The 18,932-nt window shown below is 35.6% G+C and overlaps 1 protein-coding gene across 1 annotated transcript in view; it reads right to left on the bottom strand.

Annotated features, from left to right (window-relative positions):
• CEP112 (centrosomal protein 112kDa) overlaps nucleotides 1–18,932 on the bottom strand; it is a 332,396-nt gene that overhangs the window by 268,962 nt on the left and 44,502 nt on the right. Inside the window, exons 7-8 of the mRNA XM_004693355.2 lie at nucleotides 10,158–10,205; nucleotides 9,509–9,586 (exon numbers count right to left, since the gene is read on the bottom strand). Of these exons, the coding sequence (XP_004693412.2) occupies nucleotides 9,509–9,586; nucleotides 10,158–10,205 (126 nt within the window). The remainder of the gene's footprint in view (nucleotides 1–9,508; nucleotides 9,587–10,157; nucleotides 10,206–18,932) is intronic.

The raw sequence follows: 18,932 nt of genomic DNA, 5'->3' as shown, positions 1-18,932 counted from the left end.
CCTCATGTATTTTCCTATCTTCTGCCATGCTCACGAAACCATCTATAGATACACTCAAGCATAAATGCATGCATTAGTATGGAGTACAGTAGAAGAAACTTCCAGTGCCCTCGGATAATGAGTGTCCTCTTCTGCTTTAGGTCCCCACTACAACCACTAAACTTGGGCTGGCACAGGCTGCCTCACATGTGGCTGCACTTGACTATGTGACCAGGTGTGACCAAGAGGATGACAGAACAGATACAAGCAGCTCTGTACAGCTTTTTCTTTTGAAAGAAGACACATGAAAGATAATGTATGGTAAACTACTGTCACTTCAGACCCAATGGAAGTTTGAGGATGGATTCCCGGGTTCATATGTATTTTATTATTATTATTATTATTATTATTATTATCACTGCTTCATATACACAGAAATATTTTTCCTTGCTTTTCTCTCTGAGCAATACCTTGTGGGAATTCCTCTAATAACACCTGTTATATTTTTATTCATTCTTTTTCTTGCTACCAACTATTCCTTAACAAGGGAAGAAATGAAAGTTGTTCTAGTCTCTCGCTTTAATGCACATTCACCTTATCTTCAGAGTTGTTCTACTATAAACAGCTCCACAAATAAACATCCCTCACACATGCAGCCTACTCATTAGAACTTGGATTTCTAATTGGCTGGGCTGTGGGAGACATGTGCGTAAGTCAGTGCTAGGTATATCTCATTAGATTTTTGCCTCCTGTTAAAGGTAAACTCACATTTCCAGCAAAGGAGTAGCTATTTCATGATTTTGTCTTTTCCTGAAAAAAAAAAAAAACAGTCTTTACCTCATTTCCACATGTTTTGGGGCCAGATATATCTGTTCTTTTGTGAAATGCTCTTTCATAACTGGGGTCTGTATTTCTGTCTGTCAATAAATAGAACTTTCTGGAATGCAGCATATATTAACACAAGTCTGTTCAAAATTGTTTCCCCAAATCTACTGTTTTTCTATTGATTTTGATTATTGCTTTTTTTAACTACACAAAGAGTTTTATTTCACGTAATTTAAGTATCTCTATTGCTTCTTTTATAGTTCCTCAATTTGCAAAGGCTTTTGCCTTAGGAAGGTCTTCTGAGGCTATTTTGTCTTGGAATATTTTTGTTGTTTTGAACATTTTAAATTGGGCATTAATAGGTGAAGTTTATAGTACATCTAGAACTTGTTTGTTTTAAAGAGGATAGGGACTCAACTTTATCTTCTTCTCAGAAAAATAAAAGCTTATGCCAGCACCTTTTACTAAGCTTCTGATACGAACTTTCTTATTAAATTTAAATTTGTACTGAGGTTTAATTTTTTCCCAATATTTTCTCACATTTGGTGTGAGGGTTTGCTTCATAAAATGAGTTGAGAATTATTCACTCCTTTATTATCTCAAAGAGTCTGTATAACATTGCAGTTAGTTTTTTCTTAATGCTTCCTGACATAAATATGTACTTGTGAAGAGCAAGAGTATTTTAACCTTTTTGGTATCACACTCACAAATGCTAGATTATTAAAGTTACTTTGCATTGCACAGTCCGAAACGTTTCATACTCTGTCAGTGTAAGTTCTATTGGTATCTTGAACATGGAATAATAGATATTTAATCCACACATGATTTTATGACATGCCCAACACATTTGGAAAATATTGGTTCAATGAGTTATGTGGATTTCCAATTATGAAATTTCATAACTTTGCACTGGTTAATCAGCACCAATATCATCAGAAATATCTCAATATTAGAAAGCTCTCAAGTTCACTGTGACTAATACAAGTTCTCCAAAGTTCTAATTTTCATTAAAATGTCAAATTTTATCATTAGCAACACATGCTGTCAGTTACATTGCTTGCAATGATAGGCTTCTTTTATTCACTTTTGATAAAATGTCTGCCAAATATCCAAATGAGAAACATCATAGCTCACCCATCAGTCATCTTGCAAAAGAAACTCAGACCCCACCCCACCCCTCAATACAGCAGTTACTGCAGAACAGAACTCTGGCAGTTGTTCACATACATTCTATCTTCTCACTCACACACCAAAAACATGCACATTTGAGTTATAAGATTTGAAGAAATTAATAATTTTACTACTTACTTCATCAAGGGCATTTTTAAGTAAAACTGGTGATAACTTTCCTTGGGCATGTAGCATTGAAGTATATGACTATGACTATCACTACAATTTGTCCCACTGCCTTGATTTGGGCTAAGATGCAGCATTGTTTACACTATCAATGCAGATGCTACCAAAGTAAAAATAAATGACATTTGCATTATTATAAAAATTATTTGACCTTATAGAACTTTTGAAAAAAAAAAAAAAGGAAGCTATATATCATGGAACAAACTTTGAGAACCTAGAGAAATTCTTATACCTGTATAGCAGGATGCATGTGCAAGACTTTTCATAGGATTGTTTGTTAAACAACCTATTAAGACATTAAAAACTATTTTAAGTAGGTAACAAAGCAATGACAGTGGTGTGGTTTTTGAGTAAAATAATTAGTAACTGCGACTGGATTTTCAATTCCTTATTTTCTCTCAAAGTTGCAACGTTAAAAACTTATTTCAGGCCCTCCCTGGTGGCACAGCGGGTTAAAGCACAGCACTGAGAATCTAAAGCCGCTTCCGCATGAGTTCGATTCCCGCCTGCCCTGGAGGTGACCACATGGTGTGGCAGACCTCTCCTGACCCGCCCGCTGCTCCCTTCAGCAGTGTACTTTGTCAATCTGCCTGTTCTGTTCCCCACTCTGTCTCTGGTGAAGCCTCTCATCACCCCTGAGCCTCTAGCCTATACCTCAGTTCTGTATGCATAAATAAATAAATCTTAAAAAAAAAAAAACTTATTTCATTTAAACTTTGGGTATTTTATTTGGAAAAAAAGAAAGTATTCATCAACAAAATGAACAAAATATTGTCAGGTAATTTAATATAAAGTAACACAAATAAGCCTAAGATAGCTACATGTTATACAGGTGAGCACAGGAGAAAGGCACAAAAGAATATAAAAAGTTTAGGTCTGCTTAAATAAAATTCAAAGTACTAAAAATAAAAATATTTTCATTTTCAATGATGTAGACATTAGGAGAATTCATTATCAGAAAAGTCAAGAGAGAAGCTACTTCTCAGGAAGACAGAAGAGAGCATGATGGGAAAGGATAAGACATAAGCTTCTAGGGTACCGATAACAATCTCATCCTATCTAAGTGTTATTTACAATGGTATGTTTTTAGTTAATTATCTATCATATTTTGTGAGACTGTGTAGCTGAACGCCAATTTAAATGTATGGAAGAAATGTTTAAAAATAGCAATTATTTCATTTAGTATGTCAATCACTTGGATTTCATTGTCATGTATTTATTTAAGCTCTGTATTGAACTAGCAGATTTCCAAAAAAGAAAAATGCTTAATTGGCATGACATTTAAGAAAGTAGCAACATCCCTTTTTAGGTAATAGGTGATAACATTCAGAATGGGTGGAGGTGAAGTTCAAAGGAAGTTTTCTATTTTATTTCACAAAAAGAGCAATTTCTACCATCTGTTCTCTGAAATCTGATGGTTGCCTCTTGTGTCATCTCATCTTTCATTTCAGTGACAATGGTTTTCCAAATAGCTTGATCTATGTCAGAAATCTTTTTTTAAGAATACTAAAAAAAAAAAAAAAAAAAAACAAAAACAAAACTCCACTGTGTGATAGGCTCAACTGTCACCCAGTTCTGTGATGTGGATATCACACAAAATATGTTAGCAATTACAAAGACAAGCAAGTCCAAGTGTGTTTGTGAATGATAGGCTAAAATTAAAAATAGAGGATCACTGTCACTGAAATTTTTTTCCTATGCTGCCCAAAATAAGTTGAAAAATTTTAAAACATCTTAACATATTTTTAGCCAGAAGAAAACAAAAATTCTTTAATACTGTTGCAAGTATTAGCCCCTTAACACATAAGTATAAAAAATGGAAGTGCAGTTTATAAAGCTTTATTTCTAAAATTAAATAATTTAGAACTCTCTAAAATTTAGCAGAATTCAATGGTTTCTTAAACGTTGCATATCCCAGATAAACTTTATAACCTGCACAAAATTTCTTATCACTCAATTCTCTCCACATTTACCACTTTCTTTAACTTAAGCAATTCATTCTCCTAGGTTTGGATTGTGTAACATTAACAATTGACTAGCCTACACTAGTTAAAACTATATTAGCATAAATCTCTGAAATGGATCTGAGATTTAAATATGAAATAATCTATTGAAAAAGGGAAAACATTTTTTTTTTCATAATCTTGGTGTAGAAAGGTTTTTCTAGGCATGATACAGAAACCAGACGCCATAAATAAGATTGGTGGAAACAACTATTTGAAAGAAAACTCCTATCCATTAAAAATAGCACATGTAGGCCCTCCCTGGTGGCGCAGCGGGTTAAAGTACAGCACTGAGAAGCTAAAGCCACTTCCGCATGAGTTCGATTCCCACCTGCCCCAGAGGTGACCACATGGCGCAGCAGACCTCTCCTGGCCCGCCCACTGCTCCCCTCAGCAGTGTACTTCGTCAATCTGCCTGTTCTGCTCCCCACTCTGTCTCTAGTGAATCCTCTCACCCTCTGCATCTCTGGCCTGTACCCCAGTTCTGTATGAATAAATAAATCTTTTAAAAAATAATAACACATGTAAATCAAAAGACATAAAGAAAATGCTTGCAAAATGCCACAAAATCCTGGATTCCTTAATATATAAATTTCTCTTAGGAATCACAATGAAAACATGGAAAAAGTGGTGAGCAAAGATAACTCACAAAAGTAAAAAGAGAGAAATGAACATACAAAATTGTTCATTCTCACTTATAATAAGAGAAAAACAAATATCCAAACTATTTCCATTACTATTTTCCATTTCACAGATAATCCGAGAATATTTATAATGCAGTGTCGATGATGATATGGGATACAGACATTCACATATGTCACTGGTGCAGTACAAATACTTAGCCTTTTTTAATAGCTTTACTAAGATATACATAATTCACATACCATAATAATTCACCCATTTCAAGCATACAAAATTCGATGCTCTCAATATATCAGAGGATTGTGCAGCCATCACCACAAACTAATTTTAGAACATTCTCACTGTCCCGAAGAGGGACTCTCAGAGCCATTCACTGTCACTCCCACTCCCTCTCTCACGCCTACATCCCTAAGCGCACATGAGCATAAGGGCAATCTGGCAATGCCAATTACATATTTAAATGTACAAGCCTCTGACTGACAAATTCCATTTTACAGAATTTATTGTACAAAAATAAATATACAATACTTGAAGATATGCACAGGGGTTCAATAGTGAAACTCAAAATAGCCCGTATTCTCCTTGGGCATCAATGCTAATAAAATGTGACACACCCATCAAATAAAATACAGTTTAACTATTTGTTTAAATGAAGCCTTATATCTGATATAGAAAACTCATCAGACTATATATTTAAGTTAAAAAGTAAAATAGAATAGTATATAGAACATGATAATATGAGTTCATTGGTATTAAAACAAAGAGAGAGAGATTCCCAGAAAATTTTAAAGGAACTACACAGTAAAATTTAACAATGATTACCTCTGAAGAATAAAGATAAAGTGTTGAGAAAATGAAGATTAAGTATCTAACATTTCATGTTTGGTTTTAATATAAAGTCACTTAACTTGAAACAATGCTTTTTATTTTTTCAAAGTCACCCAACAACAAAAGCTTTTAGAGCAGAGGCCACATACAAGACACCTCAGGCCTGTCTTAAGAGAGCATGCAAGACTCTGCTGAACTTTAAAACCAGAAGCATTTCTCCTCTAGCTCCAGGAAAATGTTAAGCATGTAAAACTCTGAACTTCACAGTATAAATATGCATATAAATTTGGAAAACAGAATCAATAAAGCAATATGACTTCTATTTCAAAGTGAAAATATTATAAATACTGTCCTATGAAATTTGTTAAAGAGAGGGCCCTCCCTGGTGGCGCAGCGGATTAAAGCACAGCAGTAAGAAGCTTAAGTCACTTCAGCATGAGTTCGATCCCTGCCTGCCCTGGAGGAGATCCACGTGGGGAGGCAGACCTCTCCTGACCCGCCCGCTGCTCCCCTCAGCAGTGTACCTCCTCGATCTTCCTGTTCTGCTCCCCACTCTGTCTCTGGTGAACCCTCTCACCACCCCTGCACCTCTGGCCTGTACCCCAGTTCTGTATGAATAAATAAATAAATCTTAAAAGAAAAATCAAAGCAATTTGTTAAAGAGAAACACTTGTTCTGTATTAATAATTTTTTACATTTACAAAAGCAATCTTATCTACTATCTTCCTCTGCCTACAAATGGTTTTGACTTTTTATTTTCATTCTCATTTTGCATGTAATAAATTCCTTACTTATAACAAGTTTTTAGTAGACCTTAAATATTAATTTTGTTCTGGAAGTTAAATTGTTTAGGATACTAAATTAATAAAATTCCATCACTTCAATTGTATGATATAATTCATCACCCCAAAGAAATATTTAGCTATGCATATAAAGATGGACCTATAATAATTATCTTCCCAGAATTATTTCTACTAGTGAAAACAAAAGAGGTAAATTAAATTAATAGAGGCTCTTTCCAGACATGAAATATAATACAGTGATGTTTAAATAGATGTTTAGGCATAATACTAAGTAACACAAAAAATATTCAACATACAAAACAACATATAAACACCAATTTAATAAGAAAAATATGTTACTTATAGAACATAGAGAAAAGACTAAAAAAGTAAAACAATGATATTTAGCATCATTTTTATATCTAGGTGTTGATTTTATAGTTGATTTTAGTTCCTTCTTTATTCCAAATTTTCCAATATTTCTTCAATAAAATTCCACATAAATTTTTATAATCACAAATACAACTGTGAAAGAAATGAAACTAAGTTCCCATATTGTGGCAACTCAGCATATATTTTAAATATTTATGTAGGAGAAAATGTAATAAAAAAAACTTCAAAAACAACTATGTAATTACACAAAGGGTTATTTTAGCCAATGGTATATTTTAAGATATCGAGTAAGTGGATATTTATTTACATACAAACTTTTCAATGATACCACAAATATTTTTACAGTATGCCAAAAAGAAAAACATAAACATAAGGGTGTGGAAAAAATAAAGCCACCCACATTTAAAATGAATCTCTGATGCAATACACGACAGTTTTAAATGTTTTTTCTTTCAACACATGTGTGGGTAGCACTGGTATGTTTACCCCTCGACCAAGATGTCATCATAAAGAATAAAGATACTATTTTATGAAAGACCAAAAAAATTTCAAAAACCACCACTTTCAACTATTTTAATTATCCTATGGTAAGCAACCTCAACAGTAATAATTAGTATAAAATAAAAGCAAAAGAAAACGTGGTTGGGAATGACTTGATGTGACTTTTAAAAACACTGAAAGCTTTAAAAGGAAAGAAAAAAATTCAAAACAAGAGCTGAAATTAAAAGTGCATCTGAATATAAGAAGTACTACCCTTCAAAAGAATTTTTAAAGTATAGTTTTTATTTCAACAGTACTTTGGAGTCACTAGACTGAGTACTACAAGAAACAAACTCTTGTCAATTAAAATGACTTAACTGGGCTGCAAATTGACTGAATATTGTCTAGATGAACTGCAAAAATCTCAAAGGGGCTGAAATTTGAAAGAAAAGAATAGTCCTTCCTCTTCCACTATCAACAAAAACAAACCTATTTGCAGTAACATTGGAATATCTGAGAAAAAGCTCTTTTGTAATATTTTATAAATATAAATAGGGCAATAAGAAAACTATCAAGTTGAAAATAACCAAATTGAAATTAAATTTCAGAAATTGTTAGAAGCATCCCATAAAATAAAAAAAAATAAAATAAATATATTAGAAATATTGATCTAAATCTATTAGTAACATAGTCCATACTTATATATTTCAGTAGTGAGTTGCAATTTACAAATTACAAACAAATTCATTCTTCTCATTTGATTTTTGGTAACAATGCTGTGAAATCAGTAATTATGCTCCCATTAATCAAAAACACAATTAGTGTTAGCAACTTCCCTGGGTGGAGACAGGTTAAGAACAGTTACTCAGATCCCAAGTTGTCTATCATGCCACAAAGATCACATCGAAATCACTGGTATGGCAAGCAAACTAAAAATAATAATAATGATTTTTAAAATTCCCAGAGTAAAAAAAAAAAATTTTAAAGATTTATTTACTTATGCTTACAGAACTGGGGTATAGGCCGGAGATGTGGTGGCTGAGAGGAGTTACCAAAGACAGAGTGGGGAGCAGAACAGGCAGATTAACTGAAATACACTGCTGAGAGGAGCAGTGGGTGGGTCAGGAGAGATCTGCCGCGCCATGTGGGTCAGCTCTCTGGTCAGGTATCCAACTGGTGCTGCAGTGGCTTTGGAAAGCTTCATAGTGGGTTCTTCATAGTGTTGTGCCACCAGAGAGAGCCCCAGAGTAAAATTTTTTAAAAGCAAATTAGCTTTGGTATATGTGAAGGCGACAAAATCTTATATTAATCCTGCAGATTCTCTCCAGGAAGTTGAGACTCAGAGAAATCTGTCCACTTTCAGACCACTGGAAGGAGGGTTTAAATACAGATTTTCTTAACTCCACAGCCTGTGCTCTTTCCCAAGAGATAGCACGGCTTCTTTAATAATTATACTTTAAAATAACCAGAGAAAAGGCCCTCCCTGGTGGCGCAATGGGTTAGGACGCAGCACTGCAAGCTGGTCACAGCAACTTCAGTATGGGTTGATCCCCGCCCCGGAGGTGACCCACTTGGCGCGGCAGACCTCTCCTGAGGTCTCCTGCTCCCCTCAGCAGTGTATTTCATCGATCTGTCTGTCCTGTTCCCCACTCTGTCTCTGCTGAACCCTCTTATCACCCCTACACCTCTGGCTTGTACCCCAGTTCTGTATGCATAAATAAATAAAAATCTTTTAAAAAGTTTCAAAAATGTTAATGAAAATATAAACTTAGAAATTAAAAAGAGAGAAAAGCAGTATATGAGTAAACAACAAGTCAGCTTAAATAATAAAAAGAGTAAGATTAGTAAAATTAGAAATATATATTACAGATAAATTGAGTTAAGGAGGGGAAGGATGTAAACTACTCATGGAGGTCAAAGACATTGTTTCTAAACACGACCAGGTCCTGATAATCAGGAACTGGTGTCAGGAAAGAGCCCTCATCACCCCATCTGGTGGGTGTGATGAGGGGACTCACAAAATGGAAAATGGGTACAAAACAAGAAAGACAAGCCCTTCCCCCACCTCCACCCCCAGCATCTATCATTCACATTCTACCAAAGACAGTCTCTTCCTATCATGTATCATATATCATTATTGTAAGTAGGACCTGAAAACTCAGATTATACAAAATATAAATTAATGATAATTATTATAAATCAGAAATATCTCAATCCTACCTCTTTCTTATGCGTTAGAGAAAATAAGTGATCATCCTGGAGGCTGCTAGATTTTCTCAGGCTGGATCTGGGAGTCATCTGTTGAAGGAACAAGAGTTAATTTAACCCTGTTCCAGGCCTGGTTTATCCTTAACCCCAAAGTAAACTTCTATATTGCCTGAAGCTCAAGCCAGAATTGACTCAAGTTTAACTGCCTCAAGTTCCCCTCATTGGGGGAGGGGGGAGAGAAGGGGGAGCGGGAAAGAGGGGAGGAAGTAATTTATTCACTTTCATTTGATAGGATTAGGCATTATAAGACCTGTGTCATTTTCTATAAATCTGTCAATGACCATTTAATTAAAAAATAGCTGGCCACAGAAAAAGTCTTTGGCGGCCCTCCCTGGTGGTACAACGCATCACTATGAAGCTGGCCGCAGCAGCTTCAGCTACAGTTCGATCCATGCCCAAGGAGGTGACCCATATGGCGAGGCAGACTGCTCCTGTCCTGCCTGCTGCTCCCCTCAGCAGTGCACTTCCTCAATCTCCCTATTCTGCTCCCCACTCTGTCTCTGGTGAATCCTCTCACCACTCCTGCACCTCTGTGTGCATAAAAAAAATAAATCTAAAAAAAAAAAAAAGAAAGAAAAAAGCCACTGGCATTTGCACCTACCAGAGAAACTGGGATAGGCTTCTGTCTCAGGTACCGAGGATTTTCTATCTGAAATTTTAAAAATCAGATAAAATAAGGAGGTATTCATTTTTTAGTTTAAGTATTATTTGATAAAATATAGAACTAAGCTGCTTCATGAAAATGTTTTCTACATGTGCTAATTATTTAAGCCACTTCTATAATGGATAATGTATAATACATTTCAGTGGTACCCTAAAAGATAAAGGATAAGACATAAACTCCTCTGCATAGGTAAATGCACCGTCATAATCTTCTCGCAGCCTAATTGCCAAGTCTCACCTCCATATTCTTCATCTCACATTTTGTTCTCCCCGAATTCTAAATGACTTAAATTTCCAGAATCTGATAGGTTCCCTTCTGCCTCTGCATTATCCTATACAGCCCTGTAGCCCTATAAGCATGTACCAATTCATCTTTGTTGTCTCATGTAATTGCAGACTAGATATCTGAACCCCTATATTTACCTCCACAGTGAGAACTAGAGTAGAAAATTCTTTGGGATTTCTCGCACATTCCCTTTCCAGACTCACCTGGTTCCCACCATGCTCTGTATTCCTGGAACACCAAATTACTGTTTTACCTTGAAAGCTCTACTCTCTGCTCCCTGAGTCCTTGCAATTTATGCAATCATTCTCCCAACATGTTCACGTGATGACCTCATTCTTTACTCTCAGGTTAAGAATGACCTCTCCCCTGGAAACAGACTATTCCAGTGGTACCCTGGAGGTTCCTTCCCTTTTATGATCTAACATCTCTCTTATGCAAGACAGGGCTGAATCGACAAATGAACTACAGTTGCCTTGTTACCCATCTACCCCAGTGCCCACCATGGGGCCTGGTAGGTGGTGGCTGGCCAACAAATATTCATGAGGATGGGAAGGAGGGAGAGAGGGAGTGAGAAGGGCAGGGAGGGGCGGGGCACAGACAAAGGGGAAGAGGAAGGGCAGTGTCTGCTCCCACCCTCTGCGCAGCTACTGGAGCACCCTTGCCTCTCGCAGCCCTCTCTGTCAGCGTAGCTCCACATCCATCTTTGAACACAAGTCTAAGGCTGATAATATCTCAATTTTGTACTCCTGGTGACTAGCGCCACATCTAACACATAACAGCCTTTCAATGAAATGTTTATTGAATTCATATATTATATGAGAAATGAGAAATACTTATCCAGACCATTTCACTCAAAAATGAAGAATCAAACATCAATATCAGAGAATTAAAAACTCTTGACAACATGAACTCACATGATGTGAGTTGGTTGAGCGTATCACATGGATACTCACAAAGTACACAGGTACCAATATAGCCTTGGCTTGACATCAAATAATGGCAATTGTTCTTACCCTGTAGGATAGCTTTAGCATCAATGGCCCATCTGTTTCAAATATACATTATTAGGCTACCCTCCTCCAAAATCCCAAAGTGTGAACCTCCTCAAGGATTGGTTATAGTTAATCATCATGGAAGATGACAATTCATGTCTAATTTGATAAGAAAGGTGAGGTAATTGATTCAAAGACTTTAGAAGCAATCAAATTAAAACTGATTTTTCAGATTACCCAAGAAAGGATTAACCTTCCCGCCCCCCAAACATCTAGACAAAACCCATAAGGTTATAGATTTCAGACAATAAAAAGCAAACATCAAGGGTAGAAATCAAGAAAGAGATAGTCACAAGTTACCTAGTTGTCTACCGCAACTCTCCAAGACAAGCTCTCACCTGGCACAGTGAGCCCACAGAGCATGAGGCCCCAGTGAGTGAAGGGCAGAGGTCACAGTTTGTGGCCGCTGGAGAGACTAAAAGCTGTGAAACAGGGCACCACTGAGAAAGGCCTGTGTGCAAGAAGTGCCACATGTTCACTTAGGAGGGTCCCGTGTGAGTATGCCTGAGGAGGAGGATGCAAAGGCCGGCATGCTGCTGCTGAAGATTCTGCCATGGAAAAGTCCCACCAGTGAATGATGGCATCTGGGAGTTCAAGTCCAGACAGTAAGAAAGCCCTCACTGAGTAATCACAATTACTCTCAGGGAACTGAGATACCATGGAGGTCAGAAAGAGTTTGGGCCTAATTTCACAAAGATAAAGGGGCTTGAGAAACACACACACACACACACACAAAAAAATCTGCAAAAACAAAATATCAAGCATCTTTAATCTGATTTTTTAATCTGAAACACTGAAAGCACTCCCTTTAATAGTTGGAATGATGCAAGGATTCCCACTGTGAACATACTGTTATTAAACACTGTACTGGAATCTTAAATAGTACAAAAAAGCCAAGGAAAGGAGGGGAAGAGGACACAAAGATTAGAAAGAAAAAAAAAGAATGTTTCATCATTTAAATGTTGCTATAGATCTAGAATCTTCAAAATAAATAAATACAAAAAGTAATAAGAATTTGGCAAAGTCATCTGCATTTCTGTAGATTTCTGCATCTAGGGAATAAAGATGAGTAAACAAAGAAATCACTTTTAATCACAAAGCAACATATATATCATAAACTAAATCTAAGAAAATTTATTTAAACTCTTCAGTGAGAAAATAAACATTCTGACAGACAGTAAAACTGAAATAAACAATGAATCCATGTTTTGGGTTAGTCTCAATATCATAAAAATGCCAACTTTCCTTAATTTGACTACATTAATCCAAGTCAAATTTCAACAGGATTTTTGAAAAGTTAATAAATTCATTATAAGTATATGTAAATAAAGAGATAACAATAACCAAGACAAACAAGAAGAAAAAAGCCAACTGAGGTAACTTACAAAGGCACATTAAGACTATAGTAATGAAGATAAGCCAAGGAAGCCAATTAGAAAGTACCAGAAGCCCAAGTATGTATGAAAGCAGAAGTCATGAAAGAGCTAGCACTGAGGGTCCGCCCTAGTGGAACAATGGGTTAAAGCTCAGTACAATGACGCCAGCTGCAGCCACTGCAGCATAAGTTCAATTCCCAGCCAGGTAACTGACCCACATGGCGAGGCAGACCTCTCCTGTCCACCCACTGCTCCCCTCAGCAGAGTTTAGTCAATCTGCTTGTTCTGCTCCCAACTCTGTCTCTGGTGAATCCTCTAACCCACCACACCTCTGTCCTGTACCCTAGTTCTTGTATGCAAAAATAAATAAATCTTACAAAAAAAAAAAAAAGAGCAAGCTAGCATTGCAAATGATTGAGAAAACAAGGGTGTGTTCAATAAGTGCAAGATAATTAAATCAGGTTGTCTCCTCACACCATATACAATAAATTCCCTGTGGGCTAAATCCTTATAATTAAAAGCAGAACTATAAAAACTTTCAGAAAACAATTTAAAGTGATTTTGACCACGTTAAGAACTTGTCTCCAGGAAAGATAGAGCAACAGGTTAAAGCGCAGCACTAGAAAGCTATTGGCAGCCACTACAGCACAAGTTCGATTCCTGGCCAGGGAGTTGACCCACATGACATGGCAGACCTCCCCTGTCCACCCAATGCTCCCCTTAGCAACATGTTTCAGTCAATCTGTCTGTTCTGCTCCCCACTCTGTCTCTGGTGAATCCTCTCAGCAGCCTCTACACCTCTGGCCTGTACCCCAGTTCTTTTATGAATAAATAAATTTTAAAATATGTATCACAAATAACATTAAAAGATAAGCCCTAAACTAGATGTTTATACAAATGATTGGTCCCTAGATAGGTAAAGAAGGTCTTTAAAAATCAGTAAGTAAAACACCAACAACACTTAAGAAAAGGGGAGAAGAGTGGTAAGGACTTATGAATAATTAATAGACATGTGAAAATACTATGTGTAATTATGAAAAATGTAAAGTAATACCACAAGGACAATAGATTCTAGCCACCAGATTGGCATACACAAAAATTTGGCAATGGAAGTATTCAAGAGGGCCCTCCCTGGTGGCAAAGGGGTTAAAGCACAGCACTAAGAAGCTAAAGCCACTTTTGCATGAGTTCGATCCCCGCCCCAGAGGTGACCCACATGGCCCAGCAGACCTCTCCTGACCCGCCCACTGCTCCTCTCAGCAGTGTACTTCACCAACCTGCCTGTTCTGCTCCCTAGTCTGTCTCTGGTGAATCCGCTCACCGCCCCTGCACCGCTGGCCTGTACCCCAGTTCTATATGCATAAACAAATCTTTAAAAAAAAGTATTCAAGAACTGGAGCATTACTGGTAGTTTTATGAATTATTACTATTAACTAAAAAATAATAAAATCCACTTGAATATCATAGGAGAGAAGAGGCATATTCCTTAGTAAACAACACTGTACTATATATACACAGATTAAAAAAAAAAAAAGCAGTAAATTTCCAGCAGGCAGCAAAATACACTGAACAAATATTTATTGTTTGAAGCTATATAAGAAAAGTAAGTAGCCATTCTCTATTTTGGGGATGGATAAAGCCAGCACAGAAAGTAAGTCCTTCAAAGACACATGCAAATCTGCAAAAATATAAAAACTTAATTCATGAAGCAGAATTAAATATAAGGAGAAAATAAAGGAAGTGGGAAACAGGGAATTCTCAAAGATGTCCAAGCTCTAATTAAGCTTAAAATTTAAAGCTAAAAGCCAAGAAAACCATCTGTGACTTATTTTTACCCAGCTCTACATTTATAAGCAGGGTACAAAATATTGGTTTAGCTAATTACAATGTAGTCTTTCAACTATGCAGAAATAATTCCTATTTTATCCTCTTCATCTTTAAAAGTCATTAAATTCAGAAGTTAAGGAATCATTTTATCATAAATGTCCTTTATTACAGTGACTGACAAAAAGTAGAAAAAAATCTGTTTCAGTATTTTAAAGCAACAATGAATACTGTAAACAAGTACAACTCTTTTGTTGCTGTTCATTTACAATACATTAAGTTTGTCTCATAACCACTTTTAATATGCAATGGGAATTATTCATAGTAAAGCATGTTCTTGAGTCTATTTGAGGGAAATAAGCAATCTATTTTCTGATTTTGTAACACCAGCCAGATGTGCTTTGAAGTTAAATGTTCCCACTTTGTAATCCACAAGTAGCGTGGACTTGAAGCAATCTGTAAACAGTCTTAACATTTACTTTTTTCATGCCCCTTTAGAAAACTTCTTGTTCTCTCATAATACCTCAAGAAAGAACACCACAATAAAGAATGTCCAAAATGGAAGATAAAAAGGACTTATGTGAAACATTAAAGTCTAACAAAATAGTATATAGAACTAAGCCAAAAATAATTCAGTTCCAAAGACATGAATAAATTACATGATCAAACATTTCTTGTGTAAGAAATAAATAGAATTACAATAATAAAACCTATGATAAATTAAAGTAGACATAAATACAGATCTCTGAATGCTATCTAATGCAAAAACTTGTTTAGCAGAGATTTGTTTGGTTACATGAAGTTCTGTTAGTTTTTTTCAAATTTTTAGGATTTGATCAAGGTGACCACATCCTCCCTATGGACTAATGTTGATCAACTATTGTTCCATAAATATAAAAAGACATTTTAGTTGTGTTAGCAGTAAGAATATCACCAAGCAATATATTACTAGAAATGCAATGAAAAATAGGTGTTTTTTACCCTCAGTCACACGAACTGCCAAATCCTCTCTATAGTATAAAACATTATCAGTCCACAAGGTCAAATCAATCATGTTCCAAAATAATGTTGTTGATATTTTAGAATTTAAAAATGTTTGTCCATAGAAACACTACCAAAAAAATACTACCAAAAAAAAAAAAGAAAGAAAGAAAGAAAAAACAAACAGGGACTCATTCCTGGTCTACTCACAACATTTCAACAAACATTTAATAAGCACAAATCTAATACTATAAAGGCACAGTCCAAGACACAAGAAAAAACAAATAGACCAAAAGAACAAGTTGGAGAGAGACAAGTCCAGTCACCTGATTTATGCACTGCAGTGCAGCAGGAAAAGTCTGACCTTTTGAATAAATGATATATAGGCTAGAGAGAGAGAATAAATCTCCACTATCTTACAACCTACACCAGAAACCTCTGAATGACATGCAGATCTAACTTTAAATGATAGTGTTTCTACATGAAACCAGGGGAGAACATCTTCAAAACCTTAAGGTAGCCAAAGGACTTCAGACACAAACTAGTGCCAACCTTAAGTAAAATATGAGAAAAGGAATTGCATTACTTTTTAAATTTCTATTCACCAAACATACCAGTAAAAGAATAAAGGAAAGCAATAAAATGGAAGAAAAAATTTTACTACATATCCCAAGAAGCCTCATATCTAAAAAATATATAATGCTCTTTCATATCGGTAAGAAAACAGGCGATAATCCAAGGAAAGTTGGCAGTCTTCAGTAAGTACTTCATTTGGAGAAGGTATCCCAACACCCCATAAATATCTGAAAACCTTGTTGTTAAATACAATCTCTTGATACTATGTCACTAATCACTCTCAAGAGTGGCTAAAATTTTTTAATTAAAAAAATTATCCTGCAATACCAAGTGTTGGGGAGAAAGTAGAAGAATGGGAACTGGCACATACCGATGATGAGATCTCAAGTTGGCACGGCCACATTAGAAAACAGTCGGTAATACTATTTCAATTAGTTTTGTTTGTTTGTTTTGTTTTGTTTATGTCAAACAACATCACCCCAAACCTGCATGACCTAAAACTAAACCATCTTGTTTAGTTTACAATGTGAGTTGGCACATTGACAGCTCATCCTTTTGAACAGCTTATGTCAACGAGATGGATTCGTCTGTCTGCTACACTGGAGACAGGTAAAAGCTCTGTGTCTACTCTGCATAAAGGGGGCGGACAAGCTGCCCCTGGAGGATTGGTAGTTCTCAGCAGGTCACAATGAATGAGGCCACAGTAAGCGAACAGTCAGGTTTCCCATGTTGCTTACAGGAAGATGAGGAGCAAGAAAATGTAACCCAGCTGCAAAAGGCAAGGGACGGATGAGTGATAAACAGTTGCTACTAACTTCATGGATTCTGTAATGTTCCTGACACCAGTTTATTTATTTTAGATGCCAGCTAATACAATATTTCCCTATAACTGTTAGCTCGCCATTTCTGCTATCCAGTTATCTTTTCAACTCTCACCATTATTTTTTTGTGTTCTTTGATACTTTTCAATCATACTAAAGGCAACATATAGAGTTTCTCACTTTATAGTTCTTTGCAAAGATCCATTTCCTTAATCAGATCTCACGGTTTGGTTCTAACAGCCTTTCAATTTGTCCTTTTTCGTTTAGTCTGTTTTTGAAATGCATCCATGTCGATGTGTAATCTGATAATTTTAATCATTTCTCCTTGCTGAAAAGCATATCATTGTTATTTTGTTTGTTTGTTTGTTTGTTTGTTGTTTTAGTTTTCTTTTAATTAAATAAAGGATCTTTAATCCTCAGTCTTACTTTGGCCACATCACAGACTTATCAAAAGTCATCATTAGTCACTGTAGTTCACATTAAGCTTTAATCATTGCCTTTTAAACACAACTATTCAGAAGTGTTTTGTACTTTGGTCTTAACTTTCAGGTAGAAACATGAAAAGGAAACTATTTGGTTGAAGTTAATCTCCACGTTTATTAAAATGGAATCATTTACAGAGAAGCTTTCATGTCCTAATTAGATCAGTTGTATAAACACTCACTGGGTACCCCATTCTCCTATTTGCTTTTTCTTCTCTACCCATTTTTTTTTTTTTTGCATTTTTAGAAACTGCCACAACCATTTCAAAAAAATAAAACCATAGCAATTTCTCCTGTATCAAGACATTTTTCTTTCTTCTTTCAAAAAGGTAACCGAAGGTGAGTACTGACTTAAAGAAGGATAAATCCTACATACAGAAACAGGAATTGTTTCTCTGATAGACTCCAACTCCTTCAGACTCATTTTAAATTACGGTTTTAAATGGAAATACACTTACAGGCCAGGAGGACAAATGATTTTTTTCTTCTTCCTTAAATCATAAATAAAACCCAAGGTGAACGGGTAATATATTGTCTTTTGGCTGACTCCTCATGGGAAACAATGCAGTCAATTTTGAAAATTTGTAAATTAAAATGCTACCTATTTACTATGTGACTCTATGACAACTGCACACAACAGTGAACACAGTAATAGAAAACTTTTTGATTTTGCTTATTCCGTTCAGTAAAATGTTTTTTAAACTCATCCATTTTATTGACTAAACAACAATAACAACAAAAAACTGTTAAAAAGACTTCCATACAGATTTTGGTTTGAACACAATTGAGCACATTTGAATTCATACTTAGGAGTAAGACTGCTGAGTTATTTGGTAAATTTATATCTCTTTTTATAAAAACTGCCAAATTGTCTTCTAAACTAATATTTCATATTCCCACTAGCAAAGGTTGAGAGTACAGCATTTGACATTCTATCAGGGATATAGAATTTTTGTTTTACCCATTCTAATAAGTATATGGTAATATCTCACTGCAGTATCTTTTACCCCACCATTTTATTGGATTGTTTACTTATTGTTGAATTTGGAGGATTTTTTTTATATATTATGGATAAAAGTCTTGTGTCGGATATATTAATCACAATTGTTAATATAAGATTCTGGCCTTATAACATAAATTGAGAAGTATTTCCTCCTCTCATGTTTTTTAAGGGATTGTACCAATAGTTTTATTTCTTTAAATATTTATTTATTTATGCACACAGAACTGGGGTACAGGCCAGAAGTGCAGGGGCAGTGAGAGAATTCACCAGAGTGGGGAGCAGAACAGACAAATTGACAAAGTCCACTGCTGA

The sequence above is a fragment of the Condylura cristata genome, unplaced genomic scaffold (assembly GCF_000260355.1).
Source record: "Condylura cristata isolate star-nosed mole 26May11 unplaced genomic scaffold, ConCri1.0 scaffold00038, whole genome shotgun sequence".
NCBI lineage: Eukaryota > Metazoa > Chordata > Mammalia > Eulipotyphla > Talpidae > Condylura > Condylura cristata.
This window is presented reverse-complemented; position numbering and strand designations above follow the sequence as displayed.